Source organism: Pleurodeles waltl, chromosome 11 (genome assembly GCF_031143425.1).
Source record: "Pleurodeles waltl isolate 20211129_DDA chromosome 11, aPleWal1.hap1.20221129, whole genome shotgun sequence".
Lineage (NCBI taxonomy): Eukaryota > Metazoa > Chordata > Amphibia > Caudata > Salamandridae > Pleurodeles > Pleurodeles waltl.
Genome location: NC_090450.1, coordinates 28,470,203 through 28,486,790, shown reverse-complemented (window position 1 = coordinate 28,486,790; position 16,588 = coordinate 28,470,203). Strand labels below are relative to the sequence as shown.

Below are 16,588 nucleotides of genomic sequence, written 5' to 3'. Positions count from 1 at the left end.
AGCACAGCAATCTGCCACGCCGGAGGTCAGAGACTCAGCCCCAATACATCTAACTATGGCAGTTGGAACACCGTCAGATTGATGGAGTACTTGGAACCGCCACCACGGCGGGACAACAGTAGTCTCATCAATATCTAAATCTTAGTGGTTAATCAAGACTGAGAGGAGTACTTTTTCTTTAGGAATGATAGACGCTCTTGGAGTCTTTCTATATTTAGACACAAAATACCAAAATAGCATATCCTGCCTATTGTTTAAAATGTGTCACCTCATTGGAATTAATCAAGAATACCCAATGTGTGATATTTCTGTAAATGATATGTAGAAAATGATGTTTCTGTCACACAATATTAATAACTTTACAAGAGCAAACCACTTCTAATTCTTCTCATGATCCTTCCTATGTTTTCTAAGTGCCCTTTTGTAAATCCTATTGTGCAACAGGCAAATAAAAATATTGGTTAATAATGCCTATAGTGATCTCATTGAATGATTTCAGCAAGGTACAGCACGCAACGGGTAGGCTAAAGGACACCTGGCGAGCTCAGATTAATAGATTTTATGGTTTTACTTGGATTTACTTGATCCCATTTTAAGTGTCTCTTGTTAGCACAAACAAACTCGGTCCATTGTCTGACTATAAAACAAGAGGCAATGGGTATTACTCCTGTTGGTTCCAAAATGATGGGACGTGGGTCATGGTCATTTTCACTTGTGACAATGACCATACATTTCTTAGTTACTTTTCAGTTGTTTTTTGGGACCAGAATATAGTCATTATAGACCTGGGGACCATGGATCCTATATGTAGATCTGGATAGAAAATCAACAGAACAAAGTGAGAATTCTTGTTAATATACAGAAGTCAATAGATCTCTACAAAATCTTAGAGAACCCCCAGTGATAGCAGGCTAGAGGAATAGGGCTGCATAACAGCATGCATCCCAGCCAAGCTTTTACAGTTTCAGCCCCACCACTAGTTGAATTGATGGCCTGGAGCTATGGATTTTGTTGTCCCACTGACGGCTGGAATCTGAGGTGACATTGGGGAGCAACATGAATGTGTCAAGTCTTTTGGAGCTCCATTGACACAAGGATGCTGGTACAGTATATAAGTATAACAAAAACAGATGCATTAAAAAAATTGGGAAAAAATAGTAACAATAGATTCCTTCTTATTCCAACATAGTTATCAGTAAATCAGAAAAGATACCACAATTTCAATCACAATGTATCTAGAGTACATATTAATAAAGTCAGCCCATTTGTCATTGAACAGCTTTATTTCTCAATCTAGTTTGACATTTCTGTTCACTTCCAGTATGAGCACGGACTTACTTCTTAGGTTTTAAATGTTAATTGATTATATACCACCATTGATGATTGTTTCTTTTTATCTAACCATTTGTAAGTGAATGACAAATGTATCATCTATGTCACTAAACAATTCCACAAAAGCTATTTTATTATAGGGAAGCAAAACAAGAATACATTTAGCTTATTGTCTTTCAGGGCACAATCGTGATAGCTAATCTTCCCTCTTCACTATATGATCCTGACCACTGGGAAACACCTCAACAGTTCAATCCAGAACATTTTCTGGATAAGGATGGGAACTTTGTGACCAGTGATGCTTTTTTACCGTTTTCTGCAGGTAAGTCATTTTTAGAATTGAAGCCATGATAGACAGGTGTTAATGTGCCAATTTCATCACCTTCTCGTTGGCCTCTGACTCTGTACTTTCTGACAATTCAGTGAACTAGTGGTTGAACATAGCTATCAGAAATCTATTGAATATGTTCAATTACAGTAGTATAGCTGGTGTCACCTCAGGCATGCCCAGAGTATTTCAAGGGGTTCCAGGTCCATGCCATATTTTCATCAAAACTACTGATTATATAATTAATTTCGATTTAAGTTCACTACAAGTACATTTACCTTAAATGGATAATCAGAAAATTTGGCATGAATGAGGCTCTCCTAGAAGTACGTTAGGCTGGACACCTCAGTGTTAAATGGACAGTAGCTTATAACAGAGACATCTTCTAGCCATCGCAGTTGCACATGGCATTAGTCGTTACCATGTTGTGTGCTTCAGACCTACTCATAATCCATACACCGGCGGAGGATTGTAAAAGACAATCAAAACTGCATCTACACCTTCTTTTCAAATCGCATTAACAAAGATACAAATCATTCAAGAGAAATATTTATTTTGTTCAGAAATATGACTATTGCTGAAAATTTACTCAAAACCTTCTGCAGTCGAGAAATACCTTGAAAATATTCACAGATCCTTTTGAGAACAATTCTTACAGATCTAAGGGGCTACATTAAATTTTGGGGAATTCTATTCTTACCCAGAAGTTAAGTTAATACACTGTGTTTATAATTTATTTGGAAACTATATGTTAATTTCTAGCTATGATTGTTTTATGTAACTTTTTGTTGGTTTATATATAGATCGATAGGCAGACAGATAGATAGATGGATAAATAAATAGAATAGACAGATAATAGTACTTGTGTGGTTTTAATAGGGGTAACCCCCCCCCACAGCTCCTTTTAATAAAATATATATATAGATATATATTTGCTATCTCTTGTTTTGGGCTGTAACCTCCCACTCCTTTTTAAAACATATATGGATATATATTAAAATTATAAGTTCAACATGCCCTATTTTTTAATTTTTTTTAAAGTATAACAGGTTGAGGGTAACCACTCTGTAGTTATAGTTACAAATCCCAAGTATTGGAATTTCTCAGATTTTTGCATCCTAATAATCTTGCCCCATTTAAGGAATCTCCCAAAAACTTTCCAGACCTATAGCTTTTTCTACACAGGGGCGATGGAACGTTTCACTGTAATTGGTCAAGAGTGTTCAAAGAGAAAAGGGGAGTCCCAAACTCGTTTTTCTACCAATGCATTTTCCATAGACCTTGTATCAGATGGAGAGTGAAAACTGCTGTTTGGATTTCCATGAAATTATACATTATGGGGTGCAGATGATCCTTTGGGTACTAGAGGTAAGTAGGATAAGTATGTTTTCAGTTATAAGGCATTGTAACTTAGTGATATCTGTTGTTGCCGTAATTTTGCTAAACTGTCAAATTATAAAAACACTGGAAAATAAACAGACACACTGCCATGCGTTACAATGATTTGGACCTTCAGCCTACTGAGTGACAGTCCAACAGCTTTACAATAAGGCCAGAAGTGACCATGATCTGCTGTCTATTTAAACCTAACTATAACATTCTTACCAAACATCTTGATAGTATGACTCTTTAAAGTCATTGTATGGAGAGCCCATTACAATAACAATCAGTCTCTCTCTTTTCCATACCATTATGGGATGGAAATTAAAGAGAGAGTGACAGGACAGCAGGGGGGGCCTTAAGGCACCCGCGGTCCTAGCCAGCTTCCAGTGTCCTGTTTGTGGGAGCAATGTTTTCATCAAAGCAGAGTGTTTGCTCTGACTTGGCGGCAGCTGTCAAAGCTGCTGCCAAGTCTGAGCAAACAGCTATGTCCCGGGAAAGGGCACCCCGGGACATAGCAGGAGCTGGCCCTGGCAGGTGGCAGTCCCAAAGGCCATTATAGGCTGCATGAGGGGGGCTGAGCGGTCCCCCTCCAAAATAAGAATTTGCTCCAGGGAAGTGGTGGACCCTAGGGCTGGAGGTCTGCAATGTACCCCTATCTTCTTTAAATTCAGCACCTGGGAGGTGGCGGTTCCTGGGGCTGCAGGGGGTGCCAAGCTGCATATTCTGCAGGACTACAGCCGGCAGCAGATCATTCTTCCCACCTCACCGCCAAGACCTGAAACAGCCTCCCCATCCACCTACACGGACCCGGGACCTGCTGACCTTCAGGAGATGCCTCAAGACTTGGTTGTTCAAGCAGTAGCAGCTCCCCCTCCCCTCCAGTGCCTTGAGAGCCACGCGGGTGAGTAGCGCGCTCCACAAATGATTGATTGATTGATCATGGGAAGGTAGTGGTCCTTGGCTTTGTGGGGGTTCTCACGGCCCACCTATAAATATTTTTTAAGTAGCCTCTGGGGTGGTTGTGGTCCTCAGGGCCTGGAGGGGTCCCCACGGCCCCACTGCATAGTTTTAAAATGTAGTCCTGGGAAAGTGGTGGTCCTCAGGGCCTGGGATGGTCTGTGCAGCAGCCCCCTATATATTTTTTACATTTTGTTCTGGGGAGATGATGGTCCCGGGACCGGGTGATGTCAGTGTGACCCCCCCTAAGTTTTATGAAGCCCTAAAGAGGTGGTGGTCACCGGGGGTGGTGTCTGTGCTCTTCCTCATATATTTTTTATTATGTAGCCCCAGTGGGGTGGTGGTCCCCGGGTTCTGGGGATCCGCACGGCTCCCATATATTTTTATGCTGTCATGGGGGGGGGGGGGGTTTCCCCAGGACCTGGGGGGGTCTGTGCAGCCCCCCTAAGTTTTTTTGATTATGTAGCCCCGGAGAGGGAGGTGGTGGTCCCTGGGGCCTGGTGGGGCTATTGTTTCCCACCTAAATATTTATCTTTACTGTTGCACCTTTAAGCTCCAAATCCCTTCGGCCGTGCAGGCCGTAGAGCCTGGCTTCAGCCATGCGCGGTAGTGGTTGGGTTAACGTATAGTAATTAAAACTGATTTGCGTAAAAAAAAAATAGAAATACACTGAATAAAACAAAGGGATAAAACCATAGAAATTCATGTTTTATAGCTAAAGTTATTTCAAGTAACTATAACTCGTGCCCTAAGGTAACTATAGATTTGTGCCCACATCACACGGGAAACGTCCTCAACAATGCGTTATAAACAACAAGAATGTTTCCCACGCAAGCGTAACAACGCTTGCCTCAACAATGCATGGCTTTTTCTGTGCCTTAACCATGCATGTGCTGAACTTCGCATATGCGTGGTTAAGGCACTGAGAAAGCCATGCTTTGTTCAGGAGAGGACGCGGAAGACGTGGTGAGGTAAGTGGGGCTGGGGCTTGGGCAGAGATGGGAGGTGGATTAAGAGATTGGGGTAGGTGAGGGGATGGAGCGGGCTATTTTTTTTTTTTTAAGGGGCGGGGTGGAAGTTTGGGTTTTTTTTAAGGGCAAAGGCTGGGGGATCAGGATTCTTTTTTTAGGGGTGGAAGTGGGGGTTTGGGTATATATTTTATTTAGAGTGTGGGAGGAGTGGTTTATTTTTAAAGGGGTGGGGGAAGGTTGAAGGAAGGGAGGGAGGAGAGAAGAGGAGGAAGGTTCGGGAGAGGACGTGGTGAGGTAAGTGGGGTTGGGGCAGGGTTGGTGGGTAGTTTTTAGCAGTGGGGTGGATTTAAGGCTTAGGGTGGGTGGGGGTACTTTAGCTTTTGTTTTTAGGGGCAGGGGTGGGGAGTCAGGTAATTTTTTTTCACGGCTCAGGGTGGGTGGGAGTTGTGGTAATTTAGTTTTTAGCGGCTGGGGTAGAGGGGTTTGGACAATTTTATTTTTTAGGGTTTAGGGTGGGTGGAGGGTTCGGAGTAGTTTACTAATTAGGGGGGAAGGTTTTAGGACTCAGGGTGGGTGCGGGGTGTCTGGGTAGTTTAGTTTTTAGGGGTGGTGTAGTTTTTTATTTAGGGCTCAGTGGGGTCAGGATAGTTTACTTCTTAGGGGTAGGGGGGTCGGGATAGTTTTTGTTTTAGGGATCAGGGCGGGTGGGGTTGTCAGGGTAGTTTATTTTTATGGGGCAGGGGTGGGGGGGTCAGGGTAGATTTCATTAGGTTTAGGGCAGGTGGTGGGGTCGGGGTACTTTTCTTTATAGGGGTGGGGGTAGGGGGTTAGAATCTTTTTTTTTTTTAGAGCTCAGGGTGGGTGGGGGGTCGGGGTAGTTTAGGTATTAGGAGTGGCAGTAGTTTTGGCCCAGGGTGGGTGGGGGGCTGGAATGATAGAACTACGCATACCGTTTTTCATGCCATTTCCACACGTCTTTACTAGGCATGCTTTTACCACGAAGATTCATTGTAAAGGCATCCGTGGTAAAGGCATGCGTGAAAACTATGTGGTCCTGGTTCCACGTTGTTAAGGCATGCGTTGTTCCCGCATGGGTGGTTCCATCATACAACCACGCCACGCACTGCTAATTACCCCAGATATAACAGCACTCATGACATCTTTTAAAACATCATTGATAATATCACTGTAGCATTTGTTGTAAAATTATTAATAAAAAAGCCGTGCATGGTTGTGCGCAAGTTATAGTTACCTTATGGCACGAGTTATAGTTATTTGAAATAACTCTAACTATAACAGGTGAATTTGTATGGTTTTGTATGTTTGAAATGTGAGCCTAACTATAACGTTCCTGAAACCTTTGAATTTTTCAAGTGAACTTCTGTTTTTTAATTCTATTTCCTAAGAATAATATCACTGTAACATTTAGTCTTTTCAGTTAATAGATATATGTACACACACACACACACACACACACAGTCATGGTTGCCAGTGTGTAGTTATAGTTAGGTCACAGCATCCATAGGAAAGGCTTTTTTTTAGTTTCTTCAATAACTTTCGGACCATTTGATGAATCTGCATGAAACTATCCAAAAAAGCTTGATCCACTATAGTTCCTTTATGGAACGTTTCACACTGATCCATGAACCAGAGGCCAAGAAAAAGTTAGGAAAGTGTGATTTCCCATGTTAATTTCCATTGAAAGGTTTGCTCTTTAAAGAATTAAAAGTAGCTGAACCGAGTTACACCAAATTTGGGAAAAAGTTAGAACTTCTCATAAAAAACAGCTGAATGGAGTTACACAAAATTTGGCAAAAAGTTAGAACTTTACTTAAAAATTGTACTGTTTGTTATTTGGTGTAAATCTTTTCAATCATTTTTGAGAAATTAACATTTAAAAAGTTGCTTGGGTAGGCATGAATGAGTTAAGTCAGGTAAAAGCATTCTATGTTTAACTCCAGTATGACATCAATGCTATAGACCTACTGCACAACTACCAATCAGACATTACACATCGTGGACTATTCCCCTTTAACCACAGATATAGATGGCCCCTGCCTACTGATATTGCTGGATCACTGAGCTTCCTTTGACACAGTCGACCATCCCACCTTCATACACACTATGGGTGTGCAAAATTTGCATTGTTTGCAAAACGACATGAAAATAGACAAAGTAAATCTGTCATTTTGTGCTCTATTTTAACATGAAATACATCCTTGCATCAATTTTTGATGAGAGGATTTTAAGTAAATAAGTGCAAAAAAACAAAAGTTCTGTGAAAACAGCTGCTTACTTTCTTTTGTGCCCCTGCATTCGCTGTAGATTTTACATCGAATAGAGCATTTGCTGAACATTTTCACCATGAATGGTGCCTAATTATGTGACATGGCATTATGGCTTGTTTTCAGGAACTTTTTGTAACATGAAATGCAATGTCCTTCACTGGTTATACTCCTACCTTTCCAAACGTTCCTAGTTTGTTTACCTGGACATGTCCAGGTCACAAAAGATCCCTAGAACCTGTAAAGTCTCCTGGGTTCCATACTGTCTCCTATCATGTTCCACCTTTACAGGAGCCACTCGGTGCAGATAGCAGCATCAAAATTCACCAATATGCAGATGATATACAGCTTTACTTGAATGTCTCCTCTGCTTCAGATATCTGACATTTCAAACCCTGCTTGGACATCATACAGACCTAGATGATCAGGTTCTACCTGAAGCTCAAATCAACTAATGTCATTTAGTAGAAGAAACAAACAAGATACATTACAAACCTTGCTAAACGACATGATCCTTGTCAGTTTTGAACTCTCAACGTTCACAGAATGCCAAGTCACTTGGGTTCCCCCTGCACATCAACCTCACCAAGCAACATGCATCAGTTTTCTATATATAGAAACTACATAATATAACACACATGCAGACAATCACACACACACAGACACACACACATACCTCTGTGGTTCCTATATATGGTTTCTTTAAACTTTGTAAGTGGATAGAGTATGTCAGGGAGGGTCTAGAGGTCTGGAAGGGGACATCAAGCGAGTCTTACTTACTGCCCGGTTTTGGGATTCTGTATTACAGTGAGCAAGGTATGGTAAGGCTTAGTTTGATGGGCAGAAATTGTGGCGGAGACATTGAGTTTGTCATGGTAGTGGGGTTTCGTTTGACTCTCATCACTGAAAAAAACAAAGGTTATAAGTAATTTTATATTTAGGAATGAGAATAAGATGCTCCCTTAAGTTTAAAAGCCCCAGAAATTCACTGAAAATATCAAAGTTTAAAGTGATGTTATAATAAGTATCTTAATAAGATCTTATCTTCCATTAAAACAATTATAGGAATTTATAGAAACATCCAAATGTTAAAGTAATGTTAGAGGTAGGTTTTGAAATGAGATTAAAACTGCAGTCTAAAAAAACAAAAAAAACAGTAGTTATTCAGTGAGATAACTATAACTTGTGCCCCCGACAATGCGGTGTTGAATGACATCTTTGATGACATTACTTAGTGCATCTAAAATGACATAGAAAAGAAAAGGATATAGAAAGTGAAAGGATAAAGATAGGCAAAATTGGGATTGATTGAGTTGGATAGTGAACCCAGCTAGGTATTACCAGGAGTAGGATAAAGTGAGCTACACTTCCTGTTCAAAATGGGGGTGCATCATGCATAATGTCCATTTGCATTATTTTTTAATGGCAAAGGTGTATTAATGTCATATTTTTGCACATGAAGCTGGCAGACACATTTTATGTACTTACTTTACATTGTTCATAGGTTTTTTTTTGCAAATTTCACATAATTACTCTAATTTCACAACCTCCTTGTTTTTGTAAACAGATCGCCTCAAAGCAACCTGTTGAATTTGGTCACGGTCTTGCCCTTTTTGTCTGTGGTGAAGCCCACAAAGGGCTCATCACCCACTCTCTCCTGTCACTGTGACTTATATTCAAGGTAATAAGTCATTGTAAATCTAGGCTTGTTTGCATAATTGCTCCTCTTCCTTGGTTGGATAAGGAAGAGGAAAGAAAGATGAAAGAGTAATAATCTCTGCAAAAACCACCTGGTTAAGCATGTAAGGTGTATTTATGAGGTGAGGAAATTGCAAAAAGATGTATCCATTAGAAATGATGGTCTTCATTGATACCTACATACCGCCAGGTTTGCACTGAATTTGTCTAACTAACACAATTATTAAGATCCTTCTGAATTTCAGATTTTGAACCTCAGAGTTTATCCATGGGTGATTTCAGTAAATATTTGACCTCAACACTGTGGAGAACCAACTTGCAAGGTCTGCTCGATGGAATCATGGAAATGCCATTGAATATTTCTTCATTACAAAGAAAGCACAAGAGGGGGCCTTGAGTTTGATTACATTACACAAGTTGAATTTACAAGTATTAAATGAGGGATTCATTTGTGATATGCACATTCAATAAATCCTCCACTCCCACTTTAATCTGTGTGAATACTAAATTGCACCAAGGCTTAGCAGATCTGAATTGGATTTCTTTAACCGAGTCATTATTGCATGTGGAAGCAAAATGATGCAAGCAAGTTAGGGAAAGTAATGATGCTAGCCCCATAGATCACTACTCTGCTTTCAGGCATCATCTACAGAAACTGAAATGAAAGACTGAAACAGTTCATACAAATTCCTGAAGGTGAAAGTGTTGGCAACAAGACAAACAGATAGGTAAAGGCTATCAAGAGAATATTCATGCAAGAAATTTAATAGGACTTATAATGTTTCCGGAGAGGTGATTTACAAGATTACTAGCTTGTTAGACATTCTGAACAGCGCCCTGAGGCTAGTCCCAGCTTTTTCAATGTGCCCAGTTGCTGGAGGACAGACTTGAGAACAGTCTTTTTGTTGTCAAAGTTGTGAATTACCAATCACTTGGGGAGTGTTGAGAAAATGGAGGTACATGAAAGGCAAGTTTCAATTCAGAAGGTGGCAAAAAGTCTACATTTAAAATGTAGTTATGTGCATCTTCCTCTTTTTGGTGTTCCATTCACACTTTAATGACTACACATAGTTGCTTTTAAAGTTGCACATAAATGTGTAAAAACCCATATCTTTGTATGTCAGCATTGCCTTATCTGAAAACTGGTTTGCAATCATTCTTTCAGAGGCTTGTTTGTAACGAGCTGTAAATTGTGTGGCTAGATACATGCCTGTGCTGCTCTGCATTAATATCCAATATGTGCACTTTTATGCATAATTGTGCAGAAGTATTGCCCTGTATATCCCTCTATCTTTGAAGAAATTAGTTGTAAATGTATTGACCCTGCCTCTGTTCTTCTTCCTCTTGTAGGACACCGTGTTTGTTTAGGGGAAATGCTGGCCAGGACAGAGCTCTTCATCTTCTTCTCAAGCCTCCTTCGGGCCTTCACCTTCCAGCTCCCAGAGGGAGTGAAAGAGGTCAACATGAACTACATTTTAGCAGCCACATTGCAGCCACACCCATATCAGATCTGTGCTGTACCCCGTTAGATGAAGAGGACCCCAGGACAAGGAAGTGTTTGTTATTCAGGCTGTAGGTGCAGCAGCTATACGCCCATGCCGTCGTGATCCACATACCTACCTAAGCTGGTTACTTGTGATTGAAGTATTTTTGCCATAAAAAAGGGAATTATATTCTGCAAGTGTCATAGTATGTTTGCTGAATTCATGGATACTGAATATCGCCTCCTTGCAGAATCCTGAAACACTATTTTTAATGGAAATACCTTTTGTTTGGAAAATCTATGTAGAATTCTACAACTAAAGGTTATGCGTCTCCTAACCTTAGACATTTTCTTTTATTTCTACATTAGCATTACGGAATTGTGATTAAAAGGAACTTTAAATAGCCTGAAAAAGTAATAGACAAAAAGCAACAAAACCTGCCAGCTTCTGCAGTACCTTCATGACAGAGAAGAGTCGAAGAGCATCTGTTTCCACCCTCCACTGCCCTCTCTTAAATGTGGGTGAAGCAAATGATGAAAGTGTAGTCATTGTTGAGATTGCTAGTAAGACTTCACATGGGCATTTACCAATGGGTTCCCATCCATAATGTTCCTCTAATCGGGTTTGGTTTTAGATTTATTTGTATGTTCTAAGTGATTTCTAATTGCATGTTCCTTCTATTTCCATAGAGGGGATGGTCCCATTCTTCTTCACCCTCTACATATAGCATTGAACAATTCCTATTTCTTAGATTTTTTCAACTTGTTACTCATACTTTAAAAGATAGTGGCACACGTTATCCTCCTGTTCTCATCTGACCTATTATTTTGCTCAAACATACTTTCCCTTTTATCATACGTGTCCTTCTTGTAGGCCTATCTGACAAATTTATATGGGTAGACCTTTCAAGTGGACTGCATGTTTATTAAAATCATGTATGTAGGCAGAAGTTTGTCTAAAGCAAAAAGGGCCCATAAGGTACATTATATTTCTGGCTTTTTATGTGATTGCTCTCATAATGTAACATAGTATTTTTTCATTGTGAACAACTCAGACATCCTTCCACTTCCTTAATATTGATTTTTAAAAAAATCACACTGATTTCTATTTATCGATGATGTAAACCTCAAAATGGGATCACCAGAGTTGATCCCATCAAGAAATTCAGACAGGGAATTAGATGATCCCCTCCACTGGAAGAATACAGACAATTGGTCTGAGAGTGGATCAATTATATTCTTGTGCTATGAGTGTCCAAGTTTATTTAGATTTCTCAATATCAATAATAAGATTGGATTCATTTCTGATTTGTAATCCAATTGGTATCACCCTCTTTTTTGCTATATTCAATAATAAAGTCAGTGTTCATTTCAGTCCTGGTTAATTTTTTTCTTTAGATTGACCAACTTGTTCAACTTCTCATAATTATTTAGAATTACAGTAACCTTATTCATACTTCTAGGATTCCCGTTCACAATTTTGTTAAATTGTTCCCTATAAAACCAGTATTTTTTAAGTGTCCATTGTAAATTTCATCAGTAAATTCTTTTGAATGACTTACCACTTCCCCGTCTAACAAGCGATAAAATATCAACTCATAAAAAAGGTGCAACCCCTCACATACAAATGAGAGGGTTTTAGACAACTAGACAAACCTAAAATCTCTAGTCTGTGACAGACTAGCAGTTGGACCTGCCAGCCTTTATGTGGTCTTCCACCAAACCTTTTGCCTTCACTTCTGCTAGTTTTTCTAATCATGCCTTTGTTGGCTTTAGGACTCTGTGCACTTTATCACTGCTAAGCAGTGCTGAAGTGCTTGTACTCTCCTCTCTAAACGTGGTAGAATTGGCTTATACCTAATTGGCATATTTAATTTACTTGCCAGTCACTAGTAAAGTGGTACCACATATACCCAGTGCCTGTGTAAATGTAATGCTACTAGTGAGTCTGCGGCACTGATTGTGCTATTCACTTAAGTATCCTGTCTAATAATGTCTCAGGCCTGCCACTGCATCCTGTGTGTACAGTTTTAAACTGCCATTTGACCTAGCAAGGTTAACCTTTTAACTGGCCCAAACCTTCATTTTAATGCATGTAAGTCACCCCTAAAGAAGGCCCCAGACAGCTTTGTGGGCAGGGTGCAATGTGGTAAAAAAAGTAGGGCATGTACTTTTAAGTTTTATATGTCCCTGCAGTGAAAAACATTTACATTTGTTTTTCACTACTGCAATGCCTACCTCTCCTATAGGATAACATTGGACTACCTTATTACATTTAATAAGTGATAACTTTCAATTGGAAGCAGGCAGACATGTCAAGTTTGGTGTCTAAATAATTGTAATTAAAAGCGCTCTTTAATTGTAAATTTGGCTTTTTTAACACAACTCTGAAAATGACACTTTTAGAAAGTGGGTGTTTTCTTTTCCCAACCATTTGGGGTCTGCTGTCTGTATCCTGGATCAATTGACGTAGTGTAGCTGGCAGCTGATCTTAGTGTGTTACACAGATACCACAGCACTCAAAAAATGTTTGTAATAAATACATCCTCCAGATTAGTTAGTTGTAGTGGGTTCCTTTTATTTGTAGACATGGACAACATAGTAATAGGATGAGCATTGTTCTACAATCACAGCCAACACGTGTTTCGACACAACAGGTGACTTTTTCAAGGCTCTTTAAGTAAACGAGTTCCAAAACAATCCTGTGTAAGTCTCTGAAAGGCACAATGTACCAGAGGGTAAATGAGGTCAGTCACTTGTAGTCGCAATAGGGTACAGTGAAGACCCTATTGTAAGAGACCATGGTAAGTCTTGTGCCTGAATGAATTAACCACAACCATGTGGATGTCTTCTCCCTCTGGTACACTGTGCCTTTCTGAGACTTACGCATTATTGTTTCAGAACTTGTTTCCTTAAAGAGCTCGACCTATTACTATGATGTCCATGTATACAAATAAAAGGAACCCACTACAACTAACTCATCTGGAGGACGTGTTTATTACAAACATTTTTTGAGCGCTGTGGTATCTGTGTAACATTACATGCATGGTGTTTCACTGGAACACCAAATTATGCTCTTGGTTAATGGAGCATACCTCACTGCGTTGCACCATAGTCCACCCTAACTCTGAGCAACCATCGACATGAACTACTATTGACTGTACTCATACAACACTTGGAAAGTGCACCCCATTAAACCACCACTACCCAGTCCTCTCTTTGTAAGCTGATCTTAGTGTATTGCTTTCAGACAGTGAGACTAAGGGAAGCTAGGTGTTGGTGGAATGGGCCACTCTGAGTTAAGGAGGGAGATGAATCATCACCTACCACACTTGCACATAACAAAGATCCTGTCTGAGCACTAAAGCAAAAGGTTTTCCCACTAGTCTATTGTGACCCCACACTAGCTGGGGCCAGGGCAGGGACAAAGGAAATTCCAAGCACTTTGGAGAGGTGGAAACCTCTAGAAACATCTCCTAGTACAAAGTGGGCACTAGATATAAAAAACTGGACCTAAGAACCCCACCTCATCAATGCACATCATAGCCCATGGAAGACTCAGAAGAAGGATTGCTGTGCTGCTCTGCTGCTCGGCTGCAAGAAGGTCTGCCACTCTGCTGCCTGCGGGCCATGCTGCCTGAGTGAAGGGTTAGTCCTGCTTCTAGAACCTAGGACCACCAGAGTGACTCCAAGGGCAAGTTGGCTGGCTTCCTGATCAAAAGCTGAATGCATTGCCGACTTGAAAGTATGCATTGGAGCACCTGCATGACACATCACCTTGCTAAACTCTGCATCAGGACCACTGCATGCTTCATCTCCAAGGCAGGACTTTGCATCGCTGCCCCCAAACTTCCAGGAATCGCCCCTGAGCAATGCATAGTTGATGCAGGACTCTGCATCACAAGCCCCTTGTCAATGGAATTCTCAACAATGACGCAAGACTCCAAGTCAAAAGCCCCGCAGTTGCTTCGGTACCAATCAGTGCACAACTCATCTTGATGCAGGGCTCCGCATTGCAAGCCCCTCATCAATGGCATCCCCAACGATGACACAAGACCTTGCATTGCAGCCTTGCAGTTCCTAGGAATTACAGCTGCCTGATGCATTCTCGACGAGGGACCCTGCATCACTCTGCAACCAGGATGTAAGGTATTCTTGTTCACTGGGCCTCAAAAGTGTCCCTGTAGCCGCCCTGTGCTCCACCATGGCCGGCCTGAAATTGTGACTTTGTCTCAATCTGGGTTCGACTCTCGGAATCAGCGTAATGTCCTGTGATTCTGGGCAAATCACTTAGGCCCTCATTATAACCCCGGCGGTCGGTGACCGCCAGGGCTATAGTGGCATTCGTACCTGCAAAAGGCTGGCAGTACTGGACACCACATTTTGACTGTGGCGGTACCGCCACGGTAACACCGCCGGGACAAGTGGTATACCGCCTTGGTGGTCCTGGCAGTATACCGCCATGGTTGTCCTGCCGGTATACCGCCAAGGTGGCCCCGGCGGTCGTAATCCTATCGCCAGCCTGTCCATGGCAGTGGGCTGTCAGTAAGGGGACTCGTGGTGCCTCTGCGGGCCCCTGCACTGCTCATGCAATTGGCATGGGCAGTGCAGGGGCCCACAGGCATATTTGGGGCAGTGAAATGCACGACGGGTGCTACTGCACCCGCTGCACATCAGCATTGCCGCCGGCTCTATTACGAGCCAGCAGCAATGTTGTTGTGACTTTTCCGCTGGGCCAGTGGGCGGTAACAGTGTTACTGTCCGCTGGCCCAGCAGAAAAGTCGAAATAGGGAACCAGACATACCGCCACCAATGGCGGTATTCTTGCGCCCGCAACCTCAGCGGTCTTCTGGGAAGACCGCTGAGGTTGTAATGAGGGCCATAATCTCCCCGTGCCCATGGACAACGCATGGAGCCCCTCACGGGAGTAAAGCTGTGCTATTCAACTCTCCATTTCATTTCATTTTCAAGGTTTGGGCGGGGCAAAATGTTTATTTTGCCAGGTCCAAATGGCAGTTTAGACTGCACACAGGCTGCAATGGCAGGCATGAAGCATGTTTAAAGGGCTACTTAAGAGGGTGGCACAAATAACTGCTGCAGGCTCACCTGTAGCATTTAATTTACTGGCCTTGGGTACATGTAGTACCACCTTAGTGTGGACATCTAAGTAAATTAAATATGCCAATTGAAGATAAGGAAATGTTACCATCTTTAAGGAGTGAAGACATGTACTATAGCACTGGTTAGCAGTGGTAAAGTGTGTAGAGTCCTAAGGCCAGCAAAAGCAAGATCACCAATATTGAGGAGGAAGGCAAAACGTTTAATGGGAAGACCACACTAATGCTGGCAGGTCCAAGAGTAAGTTCCTCCCAAACTACTAGAGGTGCTACCAGTATAAGCTTATCGCAGGAGATACTAAGGGCCACATGTAAGAAACTCCGAGATTGCGACTCGGAAATTGAGTCTGTCCGACTCGCAATTTCCGAGTTACAATCTCGGATGCAGAACGGTGTCTCAGACACCGTCTGCGACTCGCTATGGGGTCGCAAAGACCCACCTCATCAATATTCATGAGGTGGGTCGCATTTTGCAACCCCATAGCGAGTCCCTGCACTCACAGGGATGGTGGCCTGCTGAAGTCAGCAGACCTCCATGTCTGTGACTGCTTTTTAAATGAAGCAGTTTTTTTTTTCATTTTGCAGCCCGTTTTCCTTAAAGGAAAACGAGTTGCAAAATGAAAAAACTTCCGAAACCATTTGGTTTCGTTTTTTCAGAGTAGGCAGTGGTCCATAGGACCACTGCTACCTCTGAAAAAATATTTTTGTCGACATTCACAAAGAGGAAGGGGTCCCATGGGGACTCTTTCCCTTTTGCAAATGAGGTAACACCAGTGTGACACTGGTGGTAACTGTGAGTTGCTTTGCGACCGCATTCGCGGTCACAAAGCAATTCTGAATTGCGATGCGAGTCGCAAATAGGAAGGGAACACCCCTTCCTATTTGCGAGTCACATTCACAAATTGCGAGTCGGTACTGACTCGCAATTTGTGAATGTGCATCGCGTTAGGCTGTTTGCATGGCGCAAACTATTTTCGCAGTTTGCGTCATGCAAACGGCTTGCTACATCTGGCCCTATGTGTACTAATAGGACA

The 16,588-nt window shown here is 41.7% G+C and overlaps 1 protein-coding gene across 1 annotated transcript in view; it reads left to right on the top strand.

Moving 5' to 3' along the window:
* Positions 1-10,630, top strand: part of LOC138265291 (cytochrome P450 2J2-like) — a 159,472-nt gene extending 148,842 nt beyond the window's left edge. Inside the window, exons 8-9 of the mRNA XM_069212896.1 lie at positions 1,513-1,654; positions 10,305-10,630. Coding sequence (XP_069068997.1) covers positions 1,513-1,654; positions 10,305-10,483 — 321 coding nt within the window. The 3' untranslated portion in view covers positions 10,484-10,630. The remainder of the gene's footprint in view (positions 1-1,512; positions 1,655-10,304) is intronic.
* The last annotated feature ends 5,958 nt before the right edge of the window (positions 10,631-16,588 follow it).